At 47.4% G+C, this 24,199-nt stretch overlaps 1 protein-coding gene across 1 annotated transcript in view; it reads left to right on the plus strand.

Annotated features, from left to right (window-relative positions):
- SOBP (sine oculis binding protein homolog) overlaps positions 1 to 23,915 on the plus strand; it is a 160,001-nt gene extending 136,086 nt beyond the window's left edge. Inside the window, 3 exon segments of the mRNA XM_034991738.1 lie at positions 2,034 to 2,792; positions 2,794 to 3,984; positions 22,136 to 23,915. Of these exon segments, the coding sequence (XP_034847629.1) occupies positions 2,034 to 2,792; positions 2,794 to 3,981 (1,947 nt within the window). The 3' untranslated portion in view covers positions 3,982 to 3,984; positions 22,136 to 23,915.
- Positions 23,916 to 24,199: the final 284 nt, after the last annotated feature.

The raw sequence follows: 24,199 nt of genomic DNA on the forward strand, positions 1-24,199 counted from the left end.
ATTACATATTAACTTTATAAAAATGATCAGGTTTTAAAAATAATAACTTACTTGCCTCAAGGTTTAACTATTAGTTTATTAACCTTTATCTAGATAAGAATTTTGAGGGCCTGATGGATTTTGTGTGTTTCTTTTCATCAGAGACAATTCTGCACTTACTTGTAAACTTGTAGACATCTCAACTATGATTAAAAAAAAAAAAATCCCGTAATTCTAAAGAAACCTGAAAATACTGTACCGAAACCCAGAAGTATTTTAGCATTGAAATTATTCCTCTTGCAACAAGGATTTTTGAAAGGGTAATTTCATATGAGACTACACAAAAAACAAATGTTTGCCAGTAAGTATCTGTTATTCGGTCTCATGCCTTGCAGTATATTACCTGCAAGTATCAGTGGGAAAAAAAAAAAAGAGAAGGAAGAGAGTGGATTTACACATACAGACCCACATCTGCCGCAAGTGTACACACCCCCAGTCACATACTAGTTCACACCACTGTTTACAGTCAAGGAAAGCTGAGAGTTAAATGAGATGAGTAATCAAATGCCCAGCATATGTTGTTTTTGCATTGTTGATGTGACCAATCATGATTAAAAGTTATCATCTTTTAATGCTATCAGTTTACCATAGTTCAAAAAAAAAATAACATGCACCAACAACGGAACAACACACACCCTCCTCAACAAAAACAAGGTCCCATTTAGAGCGATATTGGAACCAGTGCTTTATGGAGGAGAGCCTTGAATTCAGTGAACTCACCATTTCACTGCATTTCAGAATTCTTCCTCTGCTGCTGTATGGATTGAGTGCTAAGGAAATGACGAAAAAAAAAAAAGAGAGAGAGAGAAAGAAAAAAGAAAAAGAAAAAAATCGTGTGTGTAATTTTCAGTCAGAAAAGTAAGGCACTGAAAGAACTACTGAAAATTTTGACATCTGTTTATCTGTTTATAGCTATGGCAAGATTACTCATATTAATTCTTGTTTAAAATGCCATATGAAGGAAAGACATTTGTGCAAACAAGAGTCATATTTGAATTGTAGATCATGTCTTCACCATCTGTGAGAGCTGATGGTGTTGCAAAATTAATGTGTTAATGAAATCACAATAATTTCTCCAAAGTAATGGGTTCTGAAGCCGAGAATGACTATTTTTTGAACTTTGATGTCTAGTGATTTCCAATTGGGAAAAGCTCTCAGCCTTTAATTAGTTCTGCAGCCCAACTTTAAAATAAATTTGGTGATATCTTTCTTTTGCCAGGAGTAGATTTGAAGGGGGGAAGAAGCCATAACAACTTTTGGAAAACGTTCTCTGGTGTTTGAAAAGTTGTTAAATAAGACTGCCTGCCAAGAAATGTCACCAAAAATTCTGACTACTGAGAGAGAGTGGGCAAACAGCTCAAAAAATAATTCTAGCTTGCTGCAACATCACAGGTTGCGAATAGCTAAACCTCACACAGACTTCATGACTAATTCCAAGTTTCCCTTTGGAAGCCAGACATAATGATGTTCCGCGCTTTGTGTTATTGGTTAACACAGCACAACCTTTCCAACTGCATTATTGAACACAGTCAATAGTGTAAAGTACTTTGCGTGAGGAGAATTTTATGGGGCTCTATTTCAAAGGCCACTGAACGTTCTGGAGGATCCTCCTCTCCACAACTGTTCACATTTACACTGACAACGAGCCTCTTTGACAGGTGAAAATATGTGGGCAGGTAGATGTACGCCTTTCTGTCAGATCCACCTTTACATTGAGCTTAACGGGCACAACAGGGTTTTGGGTTGTTGTTGAATTGTTTTTAATGGTAGATGGTGATAATTGCTATTCCAAAGAGTTACTATTTAAAAAGCAAGTCTGACTTCCAAGGAGAAGTCATTTCACGAACATTTAAGAATGTTACCTTTCAGAAAGGAACACTTCAGCCTGTTCGAAAAATTGTGATAAAGTTTGAAAGAACCTCTCTGTGAAACATGAAACACGATCTACCAGAGGAAATTGCTTATCTTGTTTTCTTTTTATTACTGTGTTGTAGGTATGTGACTGGTGTAAGCACATAAGACACACAAAAGAATACCTGGATTTTGGGGACGGGGAAAGAAGGCTTCAGTTCTGCAGTGCAAAATGTCTCAATCAATACAAAATGGACATTTTCTACAAAGAGACACAGGCCAATCTTCCAGCTGGGCTGTGCAGCACATTACACCCTCCCATGGAAAATAAAGCAGAAGGCACCGGGGTGCAGCTGCTCACTCCAGACTCTTGGAATATCCCTCTAACAGATGCTCGGAGGAAGGCCCCCTCCCCGGTGGCTGCAGCTGGCCAAAGCCAGGGCCCTGGCCCATCGTCGTCCACCACCGTCTCTCCATCTGACACTGCCAACTGCTCTGTCACTAAAATCCCCACGCCAGTGCCCAAGTCCATGCCCATCAGCGAGACTCCAAACATCCCTCCTGTCTCCGTCCAGCCACCTGCTAGCATCGGGCCTCCCCTCGGTGTCCCGCCTCGCAGCCCTCCCATGGTGATGACCAACCGCGGCCCGGTGCCGCTGCCCATCTTCATGGAACAACAGATCATGCAGCAGATCCGCCCGCCCTTTATTCGTGGGCCGCCGCACCACGCCTCCAACCCCAACAGCCCTCTGTCCAACCCCATGCTCCCCGGCATCGGGCCCCCGCCCGGCGGCCCCAGGAACCTGGGCCCCACTTCCAGTCCCATGCACCGGCCCATGCTGTCGCCCCACATCCATCCCCCCAGCACCCCAACCATGCCTGGGAACCCCCCGGGCCTGCTGCCCCCCCCCGCCCCCGGGCGCGCCCTTGCCCAGTCTCCCCTTCCCGCCGGTGAGCATGATGCCAAATGGCCCGATGCCCGTGCCCCAGATGATGAATTTCGGGCTGCCGTCGCTCGCCCCGCTGGTGCCGCCCCCCACCTTGCTCGTGCCATACCCCGTGATCGTGCCCCTGCCCGTGCCCATCCCCATCCCTATTCCCATCCCTCACGTCAATGATTCCAAGCCCCCCAACGGATTCTCCAGCAACGGGGAGAACTTCATTCCGAGCGCCCCTGGCGACTCCTCAGCGGCCGGAGGCAAGCCAGGCGGACACTCCCTGTCCCCCAGGGACTCCAAGCAGGGCTCGTCCAAGTCTGCGGACTCGCCGCCCGGCTGCTCCGGCCAAGCCCTGAGCCTGGCGCCCGCGCCCGCGGACCACGGCCGGAGCGAGGTGGTGGACCTGACGCGGCGCGCCGGCAGCCCCCCGGGCGCGGGCGGCCAGCTCGGCTTCGCCGGCGTGCTGCAGGGCCCGCAGGACGGCGTCATCGACCTGACGGTGGGCCACCGAGCCCGGCTGCACAACGTGATCCACCGCGCTCTGCACGCGCACGTCAAGGCGGAGCGCGAGCCGGGCGCCGCGGAGCGCAGGACCTGCGGCGGCTGCAGGGACGGCCACTGCAGCCCGCCCGCCGCCGGCGACCCGGGCCCGGGCGCCCCCGCGGGCCCCGAGGCCGCCGCGGCCTGCAACGTCATCGTGAACGGCACGCGCGGCGCCGCCGCCGCCGAGGGCGCCAAGAGCGCAGAGCCGCCGCCGGAGCAGCCCCCGCCGCCGCCGCCGCCCGCGCCCCCCAAGAAGCTGCTGTCGCCCGAGGAGCCGGCGGTGAGCGAGCTGGAGTCGGTCAAGGAGAACAACTGTGCTTCCAACTGTCACCTGGACGGGGAGGCAGCCAAAAAGCTGATGGGGGAGGAGGCCCTGGCGGGGGGCGACAAATCAGACCCGAACCTTAATAACCCCGCGGACGAGGACCACGCGTATGCTCTGCGGATGCTGCCCAAGACGGGCTGCGTGATCCAGCCTGTGCCAAAACCCGCGGAGAAGACTGCCATGGCGCCGTGCATCATCTCCTCGCCCATGCTCAGCGCCGGGCCGGAGGACCTGGAGCCTCCGCTCAAAAGGAGGTGCCTCCGAATTAGAAATCAGAATAAGTAAAAGGTTTGTATGTCCACCGGGGTGCTCCCCTGCACGAGCCAGTGCACCTCTCCTTACTCCTTACAAGGCAGAGGCGTGCGAGAGTTATCTTGATAATCATGATTTTACCGTACATGTTGTATAGTTCACCTCGTGTGGTCACACGCTGTCATCAGTTTGATCCAACATCATTCCCATTTTACAGCTGAGGAAACTGAGTCACAGCATGTAGATGCCATGCCCAAGATGACTTATTTAATGCTGAAGCCCAGTCTTGCACCTGACTTGAAACACTACCTACTATTCCTTTTTCTTTTTTAAAGATTTTATTTATTTATTTGACAGAGAGAGAGGGAACACAAGCAGGGGGAGCAGGAGAGGGAGAAGCAGGCTTCCTGCCAAGCAGGGAGCCCGAAGCAGGGCTCGATCTCAGGGCGCTGGGATCATGACCTGAGCTGAGGCAGACGCTTAATGACTGAGCCACCCAGGCACCCCTAAACTTTTATTCTTATGCTCATCTCTGTAATTGACCCTGTTGAAGAAGAGGATGGTGTGAAGAGGAAGGAGAGATTACTTGGGACCCTTAAATGTTCAGTCATGAGGTTACAGAGCTGTGTTAAAAGGTGAGCCGGGCCACTTCCTGGAGGTTGGTAGGCGTATTGGCAGAATGTCTCAACTTACTAAATTTTCTCAAAAACCATAGATTCCATTTGCAAGATGAGAATAAAAACTAACTTTCTTATGTGCTCATGCCAGCTGAACCCGGGCCACTAAGCCACATTTCCCTGGAAGAGTGTTGGAAAAGTGGCCCATAGCTCCTGTTGAGGGAGTCTCTTCCTTCATGTTGTCATGAAGCATTCCCTAGGGCAGGCCTCTGGCATTGTTGACCAGCTTTGCGTTCTCTCCTTTTTGGGGCTCAGTGGCTCAGCTGGTGGGTTGCTCACCTCTGCAGACAGTGGAAGGATTTGACAGGACAAAGGGCCACGCTGCCAAAGTGGCTGAGAGTACATATGTCTGACCTCAGGAAGGGAATCCTGCTTCATGCCAAATGAGCTATTGGTAATGAGTCCAGAATTTCAGTAAGGGGGAGAAGGACTAGCATGTGTAAGCATGCCCACCAGAGCCAGATGTGGCCTCTTTTGATCCTCCCACCAACTGGCACGATCGGCATCATCTCTACCTCAGCAAGGAGGAAGATAAGGCATGGAGGTGTTGTCCAAATGAGAGCTAGCAAGTGGGGGAAGCAGTATTTAACTCAGGTCTGCCAGACCCAGGCCCGCTATCCCAGAGGACAGCAAATGGGCTAACGTTCAGTTGAGGCTTATCAGTGGTTTGTGGAGAGAAAGGGAAGAGAAATGAACACTTATTGAGCACCTAACTTGTGCACAGCTCCTTCCAGGAGCTGGGGAATACTAAGGTGAACATGATGCAGTGCCTGCTCTCAAGACACTTAAAGTCTGGTGGGGATATAAACCCAGGGAGGAAGGAAGCCTGGGTAGAAGTGGACCTTATAGGAAGAACAGTTGCTCACATTTGTATGTGCAGGCCCTCTTCTAAGTGTTTTTCAGTAGTCTTTATTTGGATCTGGATCTATATGATAATTATTGTTGTCTTCGTTCTACTGACGAGGAAACTGAGACATTGAAATGAAGTAATTTGCCCAAGAGGACCAAGTTAGTAAGCAGTCAAGATTCAAATCCAGGCTGTTTGACCCCAGAGCTGCGTTTTCTTTAAACCGCTGTAAGAGAATAGGCTAAATGGTCCCTTTATTACCCTACTTGATGAAATTCTTTTATTCACCTTAGTTGTCTTGGGGAAGGTTCCTAGACAAAAACCAAGCATACCTACCAAGTTCTCTAAGTGTTGAGACAGTGTTCAGGTTTTTTTTTGTTGTTTTTTGTTTGTTTTTGGTCAATGTTCAGTTCTTGTTTTTCCAGCAACAACAACAAACCTAGAATACCAGCCCATTACTCCACAGTGGGAAATATAAATGTGGGCCAGAACACTTGATGTGGCGTGTCCAGACCATTGTCTCTAAGTTGGCATATTTATGGGGGCACCTACCTACCTAACAGCCGGAGGTTTGTTTGGGAAGCAGAGAGCCAGCACTAGGGGGCTTGTTGGGTGGTGCAAGAAGGCTTTCCCAGTCACCATAGTTGGAGGTTTCCTTTTCCATTGCTGGCTTTGCCAATAGGAGCAGAACAGTAAAAATCAGCTCACCATCTTGGTTTTACATCTACAAGTTCTGTTGTCCGGAGACAGATGGACTCAGCCTTCTCGTAGTCACCTCAGTTACTCTGGTCTCCACCAGAGTAATTTAATCTGGCTAATAAAGCGGTGAGCAACAGGAAGGTATGGGATGAAGAAGTGATGACCTCTAGAAAGCCAAAAAGCATTGTGAATTGGAATTTTAAATATATTCTAATATCACTCATTCTGATGATGTTACTTACGGGAGGAACGGGAGGGTGAACGATTTTACTACCATTACTAGAGTGAGAAGTGACCAGGTCAAGAATAGTGCCACTGGTCCATGAGTAGCATGGGGCCCAAAGAACATAAAAGCATAAAATATATGATGGCTATTTGGATGATATATGTTGCTGAACAAAGAATCAGGCTAGGGTCTTGTATGCAGACCCCAGAGTCGTTACTAAAAATATTAACCTGGCTTCAGCCAATTTCCAGAAGATGCAGTGACAAAATTGCCCATAGCCCCTTGAGATTGGAGAGTTCTTTTTATGATGGGTCCCCCAAGAAATTACAGCTTTTCTCTAAAGTCAGAGACACTCAGGCTTGGCCAGCTCCGGCAGGGTGACAAGGCAAGTGATTTAAGATGGGGGAGAACTGCCTCTCCTTCACTAAATCACATTTCCTCTTGCCCTCTGGAGTTGCATGTCACCTCGAAGTGCAGTCTCAACCCGCCGTAAATCACTCACATTCTCTGACCCTTCCTGATTCTCTGTGCACATGTGGTGCTGTTTTTCTTCGGTGCCTTCAAAAACCCAGCCCATTCATATGGTTGTGGAAATTGGAAATGCATCCGTTAAATAAAGGGCGGCATGGCTTTTGTGCCCTGACAAGGAACACTGTTGGTGACGAGTTAAAGCCAAAGTGGAAAGCATTAAACTGGACTGAGTTGTGGCGGATGAAGCACAGCTGAGTGATGTCTCCATGTGCTTGTTGGTGACTCACACGTTATTTCTCTTGGAAAGTCTGTCGGTAACTTGTCAGGGTTCTTCATACTTTTCCCCTCTGCCTGCCGTTCTCATACTCTATTACTGGTTTGTTTGTTTATCATTTTAAGCAGATTCAAAGCAGAATCTGAAATCAGTATCTTGAAATCAGTAATCCAGGCGGCTACAGTTTTCTTCAAAGAAGCCATCATATTTGCTAGTTCTTGGCAAATACTAGGTTTGGTGGTTTTTGTTTTTTCCATTTTGAAGTGATTCTGTTCCTGGTTACCTGACTTTATGCATTCTTCTCTGTTGATATGATTACAAATGATTTCAATGGGCAGATATTGTCTTAGATGCAGAACTAATTAAGTTTTAGTCGAAGATTTTGAAAGATTGTAATCTTCCTTTAATCTTCAACTTTCAAGACTCCAAATACCAGTTCTGCAGCTTCTGTAGGCTGGAAAAAATATTCCCCCAAATAATAAGAAAAACAATGTATAAACATTTTCCAAACTATTCTATCCACAAAGAATTCCATTTGTAAATGGAATACTCCCTTCTTTGTCTTTGCCTGGGAGCTTGGGGGATCGCTGTTTGTATTTGTACATTTTCTGAATTTCTACAGTTTACACTGTTTATGGTACATTGGGGAGTTCAGAGTAACCATTTGCAAATGTTTGAAGCTATTCAAAAGAAAATATCCCCCCCTCCTCGATTTTCCAGGGAAATGACATATTCTAAGTAAAATAATCAATGGAAAAAATGTGTACCATGAGTAACCTTTTCGCCCTCACTTTTTCTATCCCCTTGGAGCAACAAGTCCATACAACTTCCCACCTTTGTGGCTTCCAGATTTCGTACATGTTTCTAAAACAGGAAGAAAATCTGGGACTCTTTTCCCTGGCCCCAATTTCACGCTGCTCCCTCAGCCTCAGCAGCAGGGACGCCTCCCACTTTTTGTTTTCTCCGGGAGAGCTGGAGGAGGCAGCCGGAGTTGTGGCTTCTTGGAGTTTAATTATTAGTCTGGTTATGGAGCCACAGTCCCAGGAAAGATGATCTCGGGGGTGGGGGGGTGGGGTTGCTGACCTCACTGGGGAAGCCCGAAGGGTGGAGGTGACAGGTAACTGCCAGTTTAGTTTCTCCAGCTGAGAAGTCTGAGAGAGTCAGCTGCCTGGGAAGTCAGGTCAATACATTGGAAATACTACTATGGGTGCCTCCTATGGAAGCAAGGAAAAAGAAGAAAACCTGAGAGCAAGGAGAGGAAATCCATCCCGACGGGCTGTGCTCAGATCCTCTGACAGACTAGAGATCCTTAATGTCCTGGTACTTGGTTATGGGATGTGTGAATCGGCCACATAATCCCTGATGTTCAAGTTTCGGCTGTCTGTCGGGATGCAGAGGGCTGTCCAGTTCTAGGTAGGGGTAATTCACAGAGCCAGAGGGAAACCACCAGGTCCTCATCATGGACACGTGTGAGTGGGGAGGAGCTTTCTGTGATCATTTCAGACGTGCAGAGGAGATTTTTCTGGAATGCACAGGGTCAAGATCGGCCATAGCCACATGTCGTTCAGTGCCGCTGACTCTATTTTAACCCTTGCAACAAAGGGTGGAAGGAGGGTTTTAATGTGCAAGCATCTGGCTTTTGGATGTTATTTCAATCAGATTATGGTGGAATAGGAAATGACGTATGTGACCGGGTATTTGCTTCTTTCAGATGTAGCCGTAACCCTCCGTCTTCAGCAGGGCTGGGACTCGGGTGCGCTGAGAGAGTGCTTAGTGCGCCAACTTTAAAGAACTCAGTTTCAGGGGTGTGCAGATGCCGTGCTAATCCTGGCCTGGCTTCCAGGCCTGCCGGCTGATGTGGTCGCTCCCTCAAGCTGCTGTCCTGCGCCCTGGACTAGTCCATGGACGGCCTTCAGCGGCTCCCCCTGGAATTCCAGGGCAAGTTTTATATAGCTGTGCACCGAGGCATTTTCCTGGGAGGAGAGGTCTGTAGATCTTGGCTTCTGAAGAAGCATGCCTGACGTCTCTGAAGGATTATTTTATATTATCACAAAGCCATATCTGAGCTGGAATTTTTCTTGTCGCTCTGAGGAAGCTGATTTAATGGTAAAGGTTCCTTTAAAACAGAATTATTCGTAGCGGTTTCCGCCATGGACCTAATATTGCAGAACCACTGTTGCTGCTACGTAACGTAGCACTTGCTTCCAGAAGATGGTCTTTGGTGACAAAAGGCAAAAGGCTGTAGACCCTTCATATCCCAAGAGTGCAAGAAAAGAAACAAGCTGGATACTTCCCCAGCCCCTAGACTTCTGAAGTTTCTACTGTAGAGGGAGATGCTGTCCTTCAGTGGACAAGCTTCTGCCCTGCTTCTGAGGCCGAGGGAGCAAAATGGCTAGCGCCTGGGAAGTGGACGGCTCAGTAAATACCAAGGCATTGATGGAGCTGTGTCTGGAAGCACTACCCGTTTTCCCTAGCTCCCTAGCATGCTTCTTCAGCTGGAGAGAGTGGGCTTGGAGAGGGGAAAGCATTCGATCACCTATGAACAAGCCATTGCTCAGAAAGGCACAGGAAATAAACTCCCTGTCTCATTTCCAATGAATCATTCCCTTGCCAGCCTGAGCGGTGGCCTGGGCATCATGGTCCAATCACTTATACCTACCTTCGTGCAGACAAGCACTGAGGAGGGGCAGAGGTGTTTGAGGACCAAAATACACTCCAGCACGGGACACTTCCTCATGTAGTGAAACACCTCCACCCCCAGCATGCTGCCTTTTCCAGATTCTCTTGTCAGAGAGATTGTGCCAAAGGGACAGAGGGGGCCATTCTGTTTCCCTTCACCCCGTCCTGCACAGAATTATTGTGTATTCTTCAGTTGCTGGTCTAGACGGTGGCACTTCATACGTGAATGCATGTTAAGGTCACCATGCTGCATGTGTAAACTTTTTTGTGTTTCATGCCTCAAACGCATAAAAGGAATCCATTTCAGAGAAACAAATAAATTAGCTTTAAAGGATAAATGATGTAATGCTGGCATCATTTAAAGGGTCCCATTCTCACGGAAAAGGGGTAAATGCCATCTCCAGTGCCATCTCTAAATGTTAACCGCATAGAGCTCCTCTCCAAATCTGTGGATTTCCACAGCATTCTGCCTGACAAACAAGTGGGGTGGGGTCTGGACTGAGAACGTCAGGCCATCCACAAAGAGGGAGAACACACACACACGCATACACACAGATTATTTCAAGGATCATTTAAAAGATTCTAGTGACAATGACTGGAGCAAAAGCAAATGACAAGAACAACCAAAACTGGCAATCCACCTCTCATGCTTTAGAATAGCTCCTGAGTGCACGACACATTCTTAGATTGGAAACCAGTCAAGTTGTCCCCAAGATCTTTTAACTCTTCGCTCCTCATACTGAGCTATGGGCATAAGCAACAGCTTGCGTGTGCAGTTTTACCAAGTTTCCCCAGTGCCTTCTCTGAATAGGGAGAAGGGGCCTTTCCACAGAGCCGCAGGGTCCAGACTGTGACAAATCAAAGCTGCCAGGCACTCCCAGCCTCATTCCACCCAGCTCTTTGGCTGTGCTGCTGGATGTCTCATCATTTCTCCCTTTGAACCTCTGGTGTGCTGTCTTTTTGATAGCAAGCTGTGCTTTGTTGCAGGTGAAAAGGGAGGTAAGAATGTGACTGAAAGCATTTACGGAACAGGAGGGAGAGACACACTTTATGGACTCATTTGATATGAACCATTGACCTAACACCCCAAAAATGCAATTAAAAAGTATATCTCTCTCTCATTTGCATGGCTTATTTCCCCAGACATGTTTTTGGTATTGAAAATGAATGGTATTCCCATACAACATGTGTCTCAATTTGTAATGATATCCTCCTCGCAGCTGGCTGAGTTCTCAAAGTGTTTCTAAAATGTTACTGTCTTAAATTTGAGCCAACCTACACTAACAAATTATCTAGAAGCAAAGTGGCTAAGCTGCATTTGGTGAGAGAAAGGGAAACCCTATATTTCATCCTTCAACTCTTGTTTTGGAAATTCAGACTGTAACATGATCTTTTTCTGAGGAAATCTACACATGCACACTTTAAAAATTGTGCAGATTGGGTGTTGTGGGAGCAAGAACGATCAGGTTTAAGTTTCTCTGCAAAGTTCTGCATCCCATCAATAAGCTCTTTTGATATTTTAAACCCATATTTAGAGTAATTTCAAGATATGTGGAGCACATGTGGTTAAATGTAAAACTTTGTCCTTATGATTTGTTAGATGCTTATACTTTAAATATTTATAAGCCCTTTTTAAGTACTTTATCCAAAAGCTCTCTCCCCCTGGAATACTATAATTGAGTGGTATCCGAGCATCATTATATAGAGAAGATATGGGGTGAAGTCACTGCAGCATGCATGTACATTCTTCCTGCTTTTCTGGTTTTAATTCAAATGCTATTTTTAGTAGATTCCGCCTATTTAAAAAATGTATAAAAAGTCATAAACAGGGTTGGTTGTCTGTGATTAAAAAAAAATTACCCAGTTGTCCCGAAGGTAAAATGTTCAACTTGAATCGTGTTGTCTCACTGCTTTGTCTTTTTTTTTTTTAATTTTTTTTTTTTTTTAAGATTTTATTTATTTGACAGAGAGAGAGAGAGCGAGAGCAGGAACAGAAGCAGGGGGAGTGGGAGAGGGAGAAGCAGGCTTCCCGCCAAGCAGGGAGCCCGATGCGGGGCTTGATCCCAGGACCCTGGGACCATGACCTGAGCCGAAGGCAGACGCTTAACGACTGAGCCACCCAGGCGCCCTCACTGCTTTGTCTTGTCCTGGGAGTAATTAGTGAGACTTTCCGGGAGAGCGTTGGATCTGGATCTGTGGCCACATGAGTTTAAAGTGTCATATCGTTCCTCTGAAGTGTTTTAGGGGCAATTTATTGGTGGTTAGATTGAACTCTTTATTATTCGCCTTTAGCCGTCTTGGAAAGTAAGACCTAGGATCCCGTCTTTATCAGAGGTCGTCTGTCTGTGCACTTCATATTAAAAAGAGGAGAGGAAAAATAAAAAAAACTTTTTCCACACTCAGAATCCATTTAAGCTTCAGAGGTTATAAATTTCAAACTGACCACAGGCCTCTGGGGCTCACACTCTTTTATGGCTGGCAAAATACAACTTTCTGGTAAGAACGGGGAGAAGGGGCTTAAAAAGGCTCATAAACTTGCTTGGACATCTAATAGCTCTTACCAAACAGCATTTTCATGAGTTAAGTGTAAATGAGTCAGAAACATATAGATCGAATTTCTTTTAAAATACACATGGGTTTAAAAATTAAGGCCAAAGTGCTTGGCAAAATAAGTTTTGGTTTTAGCCAAACCCCAAATGTTTGAAAAAACTATTTCTACAATTTGCCAAACCAAAAATACATCCAGGTCCCTCCATTCCTCTCATTTAATACGATGGCATCATAAACATGGGACTTAATGTCTATTTTCATATCTACCAAGGTTTGAACAACATGAATCCTAAGTGTTAATTGAAAAACTATGAAAAATGTTGGAAAAACGTTATGGCTCTGCAAATGAAGATGAGGGGCCACGGGTTCAGAGTTCTGATTTTGACAGCACTCCTCACTGTCTGATCATCTGATCAACTTGTTCTTTGTCTCAGCTGTGTATGTGCGTGCGTGTGTGTGCATGTGTGTGTATGTGTGTGTGTGGCCTATGAAGAGGAATAATAGCTTTTAAAAAAATTCTGTATTTGGAGTTCTTAATTTATGCTTAATTCATATTTTACAGTCCACAAACTTAATAAATTCCCAATCATATCCAAACAGAGAGAGGCAGTCCCCTTTCACTTATTGATAGTTAGAGATGGTCTTCATGTCTTTCCCTAAAGAATAAAACATATCTATTTTTTTTTAAAAACATATCCATTTTTAACTAATGATATCTCACACACACTTTGTGCAGGGACACTGTTGTCAAGAGATACAGGGAAGGAAGGAGGGAAGGAAGGAAGGAAGGAAGGAAGGAAGGGAGTGAGTGAATGTAGATGGGAGGGAGGGAAAAAGGAAGGAAGGGGGAAGGAAGGAGGGAGGGAGGGAAGGAGAAGGAAGGAAGGGAAAAGAAAAAAAAAAAAAGGGAGAGGGAGTGGCAGGTGTCCTTGACTTGAGGAGCTACCAAGGTGCTGAGCGACAAGAAGTAGCCAAGGCAGCTTCTCCCAGCGCCACGCAGAGCTGCCGACGCCGTGGTACCACAGTGCGCTTCGGCGAGGCGGGCCCGGCGCGGTTCGCTCGCTGCGGTAACCGGCTTTCCAGCGCAGGGCTGGCCCGGTGGGCATGCACCTGGTATTCGCTGAATAAATGAAGGAGACAAGTCCCGGGAGAGCAATAGCGGATGGAGTTACCCTGAGAGGGTTCCATAAAGCACGCGAGTTGCGAGTTAGGTCTTGAGTCTGGGGAGCGGCACGGATGGCAGTCGGAGTGTAAGGCCAAGGGGTGCAATAGGATGTGAAAGGCCACAGCGGCAGAGAGGAGTGAGCCCCGTAAGGGATGAGCCCCCCCACCCCCCCACCCCCGGCCCGGCTGGAGCAAAGCCCTACGCGGAGGGAGAGGGGCCCCGGAGGCTGGAGGAGGGCAGTCAGTGGGGGAGCGGCGGGTTGTGGGGTGGGTACTCCATGCGTTAGGCAGCGTCACCCCGACCTCGAGCGGAGGAGTGACAGCATGAAATCTGTGTTGGGGGAAAATTACTTTAGCAGCTGTTCGCAGACTGAAAGGAAGCAAGAGAAAGACTGGCATCACTAAAGCTGATCGCTGCATTCTGATGACAGGCTAATTACCAGGGCTGGATGCTAAACATTGCGGGATGTTATCGCTACCGTGCGAGGGGCGGAGGCCGCCCCGTGGGTACTGGAGCGTGTACAGCGCGGCGGCGGTGCGGCGGCAGGAGGAACTTGTGTCTGGCGTGGGCCTAGAGCGGCTTCCCAGCACGTGGGGGAAGGAACCTCACCACCGACAGACCACGTCCCGGTGCAGTCGCGGCGCGCTGGCCGGGCCCCAGGGTGCTGCAGACACAGGGCTCGGCCCCTGTGCCCGGCCAGCCGGCCAGGCGGGGTGCGGGGTGCGGGCTGTGGGCCGTGGCTCTCGGGCACACGGGGGCAGGCCGTGCGCTCCCGGCAGAGGACCTCCCCGCTGATGGGCGCAGAGCCTGGGCGGTGGCCGCAGGGACCCCCAGACGCTCTGATCTTGGCCCGAGGAGCAGCCATCATGCTTGAGTGGCCGGCTCTACCTCAGACAGCTTCTGAGATGTCCACAGCAGCTGAATCCCACCCTCCCCGGGGCCTGCAGGTACTGTCAGGGGAGGGGGACAGCTTTGGGGGATGTCCTTCATCTTTTTTAACCTCCCATGCCATAGGCCTTCTTCTGAAGCGCCCACACGTGGTGACAGTGGGCTTCCGGCGGTGCAGGTAGGCAGTGGTGTGGTTTCGTGGCAAAGGGCCTCTGCTTTGGAGTTGGGCCAGCCTGGGTCCAGATCCCGGCAGAGCCATTTCGTGGGTGAGGAAGGAAGCGCTTTGTCTCCTCTCGGTCACGAGTAGCGATCCTGTTGCTGTGAGGGATTGGTAAGAGAGCATGGACAGTGGGGCACATCACAGGTGCCCAAGAGCCGGCAGCTACTGTCCCTAGTAGAAAGGCTGGAGTGAGACCTGCTTGCATTTGAAAACTGGCCGTATCTCTTACCAGCTGTGAGAGTTTGGATACACGTTACAACCTCTTTGTGCCTGTACTCTCATTAAATAATGGTGTCAGCTAATATTTATCAGGCACACTCTACATGTAGGCAGTGTTCAAATGTTACATGCCCACAACAACGCTATGGGATACCATTAGTAAATCCATTTTACAGATGAAATAACTGAGGCACAAAGAGGCTAAGTCTCCTACCCAAGGTCATTGGTCAGTCAGCGACAGTGCTGGGATCTGACTGGCAGCCTGGCTCCAGAGTCCCCATGCAAAATCGCTGAGCACGTCTCATGTAGGAGGAAAATGAAGATAATAGCCCCTAGCTCATAGAGTCATCAGGCTCCAGTGTAGCTAACCTGGGTGAAAACGCCCAGGTCGTACCTGGGCATATAGTAGGTGCTTGCTAAAAGAATCGTCATGGTAGCCCCTGTAGCCCAGAACTTGCTTCCCTTGGATGTGTAATGGAAGGTAACGGAACATTTCCACGCTGTCAACCGTGGAGGTTAGGAAAACCCTTCCAGAAATTCTAAGATGTCTGGTTCAGCTTGTAAAAACAAGTAGAGACTGGGACAAACAGAGCAAATGCTCAAGGTCAGAGTGGCATAGCCAGGATTAGAACCTGAGTCCTCATCTGCCTTTCCTCTCAGTGGGACACAAGATATGACCCAAGCTGCTTGAGTTACACGCCCCATGCCAAGAACCAGAGGCATATTTTTGCCACCCATGGTTTCACTTCATCATGTTGGGCAGCTGGTCTCAGAGAGGAAGTAAGTCGTACCTCAACATCTGCGATTGGGAGGGTGAAGGGTTGCAGGGAAGCAATTATTAACCACATTCTCCATCTCCTTGGCTGTGTGGGGGCGGGGGTGGGCGGCGGGGTGGTGGGGAGTCAGTATGCTTGCTCTCATTCTGTACAGGGGAGTTAGTTTCCATAAATATGAAGCCTCTCCCTCTCTCTCCCAGTATCTCCCGCTCTCCTTCCTACCCTCCTCTACTCACGACTGGTTGTAAAGAAGGGATAAAGTGCCAGAAAGACCACCTTTCCAGATCCCGCCTGAAATCCTAAAATTTACTGTTGCTCCATAGACCATAGCTACTTGCTGCAGAAAGCTGCTTTTTGCTCTAGGATCTTTTTCTTCTTCTTTTTTAAACCTAAAATGCCTATGTCCAGATAATATATAGAGAAATAACAAACTCAATCTTAACACAATAAACATCTACTGTTTTTTGTCCAAGGCAGAATTTTTAGAAGGCACATGAACTAGCATTAGCTAGTTTGTGTATTGGATGGAACTTGATTGAAAATGTAATTATAACTTCTTATCAAATAACTTCTCAGAGTTCTTGTTTGTAAAGCGAAGGACCTGGACTGTGACCCCCACTTGTCAGGAAGGAAGGGGAGAGATGAAACCCCAGACTGGGGGAAGCACTCATTGGATGGAACCATGGAGCTTGGGGTCACAGGAGCTGGACTCAACCCACTCTGCCCCTTTCTAGCTAGCGACCTTGACCAAGTAAGCTCCTTAACCTTCCTAGGAAAGTTTCCTCATCTGCAAAATGGGGACAATAATAAATACTTAAGTAGCATTGTTGTTTCAATGAAATAAGTGTATAAGTGAAACAGGTATATACAATGGGCTTGTTTTCAAGTGAAATAAGTCTATAAGAGTGCCTAGTACAGTATTTAATATAAAGTAGGTGCTCACTAAAATTTGAGAAAAAAATGCAGCTTTCCCAAACCATCATGGAAGTGCTCAGTCCTAAAAGCCAGAGCATAGAGCTTTTGGCTCATTGTCAAAATTTCCTGCAGAACATTAGCTATGTTAGGTAATTCTCCTTTTTTTATTTTTCTCTTTTGTGAATGGATGTAACCACCAGCTCCTGTGTGTTGATGAAAATGTACTCATGAATCCCCCCATGCTTTTAGGGAGGGGCCAGACAGGGTCATTTGTTTTGCTCAAACTCCCAGGTTCCAGAAAGGAGTTGAGGTATTTAAAGAAGATCAGTTGTCCAGGATGAAGAAAAGAACTTGTATGAGTGCACAAGATGGGGTTCCATGGCTAAGGGCTCTTTGTCCCCTAGGAACTTTTAGAGGTCAGCGAGAAATAGCAGTGACCACTTAGGAGAATAAACAGGCCTCTTACCCATTTAACTCATAGAACCAGCCAGGCAAAGAAAACCAAAATTTTAATTTTTCAAACAAAGAATTAAAGATGGAGTTATCCCAGTAGGTGGTCTTATATGGTTGTGACTTTTATTGATTAAAGAGTAAAATAGGAGATATTGCTAAAGGAGAAACCTATAAAAAAGAAAAGCAAGACCTGATGTTTGGCTTAATTTTTTTTTTTCTGTTAAATAGACATGACCCTTGGCTTATCAGAGCTGTGGGGAGGGCAGCACCGTGGCGATGAGGTTGTAGTTCAGACCAGAGCTCAGCCCTGAGCTAACTGAAGCTCACCCTCGGCTTCCACACCCCTCTTCCCACCCCTGCTTATGTCCCATAACAATCACACTAGTAAGGAGAAGGGATGTTTTTCAATGACTTTCGCCAACTAATGAGCCATAAGAAAAGAGGTGCCACCCACTTCATAAATGAAAACGCTTTCCGTCTTGGTAAAAGCCGTTTCAGAACTTCACGAAACAATGGTTGATGGGGGAGAGAAGGAACCATTTTTTGGCAAAACCTCACCACGCCGCAGCCTTTTCTAGGAAGGGCGCGTTGTGGAGACCACTCTCTGGCATCACACTTGGGTTTATCAGCTAACGCAGGTGACTCTGCTCATTGACCGCAGGGCTCTACTCTTGTGAGTGTCCCAGAATAGCTGCGGTTACCTGAGAGCAGTTCAGTCCTCAGGGACTCATTATTGGCCCAGATAAATAGCATGGCCAAAGCCAGCACGTAATGGCTGTATTTAACCGTGCTAAGTGATGGGCTGACGTGCCCGGGGGAGCCGCATCACTGCAGGGCTCAGGTAAATGGGCAAAGGCCAGCGGCTCGGCAGTGGGCATCTCTTGCGCGTCGTAGAGTTGATGCCACAGGGCTGTAGACTCCGGGAGTAAATATGACAGACGTGGGGAGCTTGCCTTCTAAACAAGTAAGACACGACCGACATCCAGGATTTTGATTATGCTAATGACAAAGGTATTTGAGGAAGGAAAGAAGAATAAAAGTTTGGAAAATGGATTAGATAAATCGAGGCAGGCTTCCCAGCAGAGGTGGACTCTTGCACCATGGAGGGACCAGCTTGCAAATGTTGGGATGTAGGATAAGACAGACATTTTTCTCTGGACACACATTTACTTTTGGGAGTGGTTGTGTCGAAATTATAAAATTTCCTTTTGAATGCAACCAGCATAAGTCTTAGACTGTAAAGGCCAAAGAAGAGAAGGTGAGAATGGTGGTATTTTGACAGTATCAACATGGAAAAAATTTATTAGTACTCAGGCATATTTTTTGTTCTCTGTAGTTCTCTGAAAATTCTTGTGTGGTAAAGGAGGATGAGTAACTCAATCACATTCTCAGCAATGCTTTCCTGATGTAAAAAAGGAAAAGCGGGGCACCTGGCTCAGTTGGTTAAGCGTCCAACTCTTGATCTCAGCTCAGGTCTTGATCTCAGGGTCGTGAGGTCAAGCCCTACATTGGGCTCCACACTCAGCGTGGAGCCTACTAGAAAGAAAGAAAGAAAGAAAGAAAGAAAGAAAGAAAGAAAGAGAGAAAGAAAGAAAAGTGCTAGGCAGGCAGAGGCTCTCTCAGTGCACTTGGTTATGCATTCCCTAAGGAAGGTACTTCATTCTTCCGACCTGAAGGGACAAGCGTGCCTAGAATTCTGAAGGCACCTGGCCATATGAGCCTGCTGGAGACCATGCATTGTGGAGCCGGTCTCCAAATATGGTACATGCATGGTATACTTGTGATATTCCATGTAATAGGACCCTGGGTTGTCCTGCCTTGGGATGAACCCCCGACTCACAGGAAGACCCAAGTGTGGGGCACAAGGATAGCCACTTCCCCAGAATTCCTTGCATTATAGGGACACTCCAAACTTCTCTGCCAGAGAGCTGTGTGTGTGTGTGTGTGAGTGTGAGAGAGAGAGATTAATAGAAAGGAGTCTCTGGAACTTTGGGCTTTGGAGTTCAGAAATTTATAGCCTTCCTTATGTTATGCTCAAGTTCATAGTCCTGCATAATTGATACTGGCTTTGGTCCAAAAATCCTACAGTCACAGAGCTTGAGAGATGGAAGATATAATAGAAAAATCTCCCCGAGGCACCCATTTCACAGAAGAAGAATCAAGGCTTGGGGAGGTTAAGGAAGGGGACACGCTGGACTGTAACTTGTGTCTCTCTCCACTTATCATAGTAATTTCCCCTTCGTTCCGATCAAGAAATTTGAAGTGGGTGGATTTTCCATAAGATCCCTCTGCTTGGCAAGGGCAATGTAGGAAGTGGCTCGGCTCCGGAGCTTCCTCATGATCACTTTCTAAAACTGCAAGCTTGCTTCCTCCCCACTCTTGAGTGTCATACTTTGCATACCAGTCCCTTGGGGAAGGTGAAGCCCAAGCTTGGTTCTTCATTGTCATTGATTCCAGAGGCTCTTCCGGTGTCCCCTGACCAGCCAGAGTCATGGGAACAATCGGGGATGACCGCCGTCCCACCCCCTCCTCAAATGTTACCAGCAGACAGGGACTTGTACTGCCACCATCTGGCCTCTGTGGGTGTCCCAGACCCGGCAAGTATGTGGCGAGAGGGAAAGAAACAGCACGAATTGTCTACTTTGCCATTCTCTTAAAATAAGCTCGGTGTGAGGAGGCTTTCAGAGCGGCAGGAATTGGGCTGCAAAAAATAGAGTGTGGCGCAGCTGCACCCTTTAGAACTTGGGGGGAAAACACATATTATTTACCAGACAATAATAGATACCAGAGAATAATAATGATTATTATAGTGTTTGGGATGGCAAACGCTGTAGTTAAGGTTCCAGAATGGCTCTCATTATAATCCCGTTTTCCCAGTCCCTTATGAAAGCCTTGAAATTTTCTCCAAGTAGGCTGATGCTGTCCATGTTTGGCCTTTGTCCAAAGGTGACTTGAATATAAAGAAACTCATCTGAGAGATATTCCTCTTTTTGAGGTGATGATTACATTACAGGGAAAAAAAGCCACATCCTTGAAAAAGCAGTTGAGGCGTTCTTAAGTAAGTCATTCAAAATGGCGGTGTTTCCCAGTGACTGGAAGAAAGCGTTAAATGCTTTTTTTCTTCTTCTTTCTTTCTTTTCCTTTTTAAAGAAAGGATTCAGAGGCCCCCTCTGACTACAAGATTTGGTCACTCTTGGCCCCAAGCCCAGAGGTGGGGATGGTTTTCCTCCCTCCACAGCAAGCTCCAGGCTCTGCTCCCTACATGGAAAAGAACTGCCCCAGAAGAAGCTACGTTTGTGTCTTTGGATCCATTCATGATTTCTGAAGCTCCTTTCCAATTCTTTATGGCCTCTCATTTGATAGTGGCTCTTGGCATTTTTACTTCTGTAACCCTTCTTGCCATTGTTTCATTCTCAAAAAAAGAAAAAAGAAAGAAAGAAAGAAAAGGAAGGAAGGAAAGGAGAGAGAGAGACAAGGAAGAAATAAAAATGAGCTCTTTATTCAGAGATAAATACCCACATTTCCAAATCTGACCATGCCAAATGAAAAGGTTTCCATGGCCTTGTAATTCCACACCCATTGCATATTTGTGGTGTTTTGCATTTTCACTTTGGTTATTTAATATACATATTAAATACACACAGATCTGGTGATTTAATGTGATTTGGGGAACTCAGGCATTTCCTGTCATGCACATTCAGATTTTCAGACCTTGTTTTTGGCTGATCATTATTATCGTTACCATTAACACCATGCCTTGGAGAGCAGGGTTTAAAGCACAGACTTGTACTTAGTCCTCCCAACGGGCGTTTTGACCTCCTCATACTTGTGCTAAAGTTCATGCTACAGACACCCTGAGTAAGTTTGCACGTCTCTTTGTGGCCTCTTTTTCTTCATCTATAAAATGCGGAAATTATATTATTATCTCTGGGGTCCCTTCAAGTTTTCCAATTCTGTCACCTCTCTGAAATTATGTGTTCGTTGTTCTAGGAATAATCTCAACCGTTGTAAAGATGTTTACGAGTCCTCTGTCACCACCTTCACGTTTAGTCAGATTTTACCCTTTCACATTTCTGACATCCTCACATACCAGCAGGAAAGAAAAGGAATTGTTTTGAGGGGATGAGGGACGGGAGCTGCTTGACCCTCATTCACCTGACATGCATGTGTCTAGCTGACCTGGGGGTGGGTGTGGAGATGTGGGCCAAACAGACACGGCCCCAAACCTCAGGGACTTTACAGTTTGCTTGGCAGACTTCTAAATGGCTGTTTACTAGGAGTCACTGAGTGTCCTCAGGAGGTTGTATTTCAAACCAGGGGCCTGGTAGCCAATGAAATAAGCCAGTAGGGCTGGAGAGGCAGAGCCTAACACCTGCGGCAAAAGCTGGGCTGGGCATTCTCCAGAAACTGACTTTCCTGGTGAACGATCCCATTCCGAGCCTCGGCCCCGGGTCGCCGAGGCCCTGTCGGTTTATTGTCTTCCAGTCTCGTGCTACTGTTCGGTTTGGATATCAAGAGATGGGAATGGCTCACCTTTGTCAGGCCAGACCCACGGAGAGGAGCATTTCTCCAGCTCAGTTGCCTCTGCAGGAAAGCCCTGAAGAGAGGTCTCCGTGTCCACAGTAACCGTGCATGTGCTAAAAAGTGCCTGTCTCGGCTTTCCTCCTTTACAGCAAACACCAGAGCTGTGACACGGAGTACCGGGCTGAGGTCTGGAGCTCCAGGGCCCCCTGGTGACCTTGCCTCGCTTTGGGGCGACCTTGGGCAGTTCAGAAGAGCTGCCAGTTAAGCGGGCGGTAGGGTGGCGGGCGAGGGTCGCGCGGTGGCGAAGCGAGGCTGTTGCGGTCTTCGGGGGAGGGCGTGGTGCACCGAGCTCGTTTTGGTATTCCAAGAAGCCACTCGTGTTTCCTTTCCTCACACAAAGCTGGCAGGGCCGACCCGAGCAGAACTGCGAATTAAAGGCACGTCCGAGTCATGCTGTGCTGCTCTCGTCCTGGGGATCCGTCGTAGGTCGGGCCTGCCGGCCAGAGCGGCCACCTCCCACCCCTGCCTGGGTGCCCCCCGCTCAGGGTAGGGGTGTGGGTGCGATCCCGCGGATTCTGACGGGCCCCTTCTTCTCTTTTCCCAGGAACGCTCACTCACAGGGTAGCTTGCGTGGAGAGAGGGCACAGAGCAAACCATGTCACGCCATCCGATGACACCAGCTGGTCAGCTCACCACCCGCTCTGGCTCAAACTCAAACAAATAAAGCCGCTTCCTGTCATTAAGCATCTCGGAGGAAGCAGCCCTCCTTCGGTGGCCTCCAGCCCAGAGAAGCCGGCGCGTCTTGGACCCACCAAGCGGCCCAGCCTTCTTGCGGCCGCCGTCTCTGCTTCTCCCCAGAGGAACGTCGGGATTTCGCCCCTGGTTTTTAGAAAAACAAAACACCGACAAGCCACAAGGACCAACGTAGGTATTCTCCCCGCTCCATCTTCGAGGCTCGGAGGGTGAGGCTGGAAGAGGATACGAATTTGAAAACAAAAAATCTTTTTTTAGTCATTTTAAAAACTGCTGTGGTTTTGCTGCTACACTAAGAATTGTGATTTGCATTGTACGGTTTTGGACCTTTACTGTTCACGTTTTGAAGGCGGAGAGGGGTCGTACTGGAGTCCCAACACTTCGGCGTCATCTCTGTCCTGCCCAGGATGCACTTTTAAATGAAGAGTTAGAATATTTTATTGGCTAATATACTTTTCTTGTTATTTTTACAAAGGCCACCTTTATCCTTTTTAATGCCATATTTTCAGTGTTACACTTTTATGGCTTTTAATTTTCGATTTGACAGATGTAAGAAGCAGCATGAATAGTTTATACTGTGGTTTTTCAGAGACTGAATGCCAAGAGAACTCGGTAAATGTTTATTCTTCTCAGCTTTCTCTTTAAATTCTCCTAAATAGCGCCCCATTTGGGAACAGAGCGAGAGTGTTGAACTGAAGACCAAAATGCCCTCAAGGTGTAAAATAATCCGAGGGGGACTATTTGCTGGGCGTCACGAAAGACTTGGATGAAATTTCAACCCTGATGGTTTTCGGTGATCCAGGAAGTCAGTGAAGCAATCTCTCTATACGCAGAGTCCTTTCATGATAATTAGAATGGTATGGACGAACCAGTGAAAACAAGAGGGAAAGTGAGAAAGATCGCCCATGATTTTGTTTCACTGTTTGCTTTCTCCTGTCATGGTTAAGAGAAATGTGCAATTCGATCCTCAATCAGTGGGTGGAGGATAACAGGGTAGATTTTCTTGTGTGCACTTGTACAATTGTAGCTGCGAGTCCAGAAGTCCTCTAGAGCATGTGTACTGACACTGAGTTGGTGAGACAGTTGTGGAGTATCCCATTCTGATGAGTACAGAAAAAAAAAAAAGAGAAAAAATAAGAAAAAAATCCAAAAAAAGAAGAAAACTAAAAAAAAAAAAAAAAAATCAAATCACCTTGTGATTCAGTGTATCTGTTTACTAACTCAGATAAAGCAATTGTTCCCTCTTGAGGGGTCCAGGTGCCCCCCCCCCCCCCGGGCCGCCGAGCGGGAGGCGGCGGGCGGGTGAGGCCGGGACAGTGTCACGCCGGCCTTGACGCACCACGGGCCCGTGGATGCCGTGTACATACTGTATTTCTATATTCTCCTTTGTACAGAGTCACTTAACAAGTCAAGCTACTGTTTTACAGGTGCTCCTTATTTATTAGAGCTGTGAGAGCTTGGGGGACACACCTGGCGAGCGAGCTCGCTTTTTAAAAATGAAATTGGGGGGCAGGGGAAGGGAGGTGGGAGGGGGGGAAGCTCGAAAGCCCAGGGAGAGATTTATAAAAGAGAACAAAAGGAAAACTTCCAGCAGCAAATTAAACAAACCCCACCACCAACCCCCCCCCCGACCCCCGAACCACCCCCCCTCCCCCCACAGGAAGCAGCAGCCCCTCCTCTGGGTGCTCCCTTCCCTGCGGGGCCTCCTCTCTCCCTGACTGGCGTCAGTGTCATCAAACAAAAATAAATCTCTAAGAAAAAAAATGCACTTACATGTGCTTATTTTGCTTTTCTCATTATTATGACTATTGTTGTTATTTTCCTTGTTACAGAAGGCGCTCATTTCTTCCCCCCCAGGGGGGAAAAAAAAACTTTTAAAAATAAAGTTAGTACGTTTTAAAGGATGCCGAGATAC

Source organism: Mirounga leonina, unplaced genomic scaffold, assembly GCF_011800145.1.
Source record: "Mirounga leonina isolate KUSES-001 unplaced genomic scaffold, KU_Mleo_1.0 Mir_53, whole genome shotgun sequence".
NCBI lineage: Eukaryota > Metazoa > Chordata > Mammalia > Carnivora > Phocidae > Mirounga > Mirounga leonina.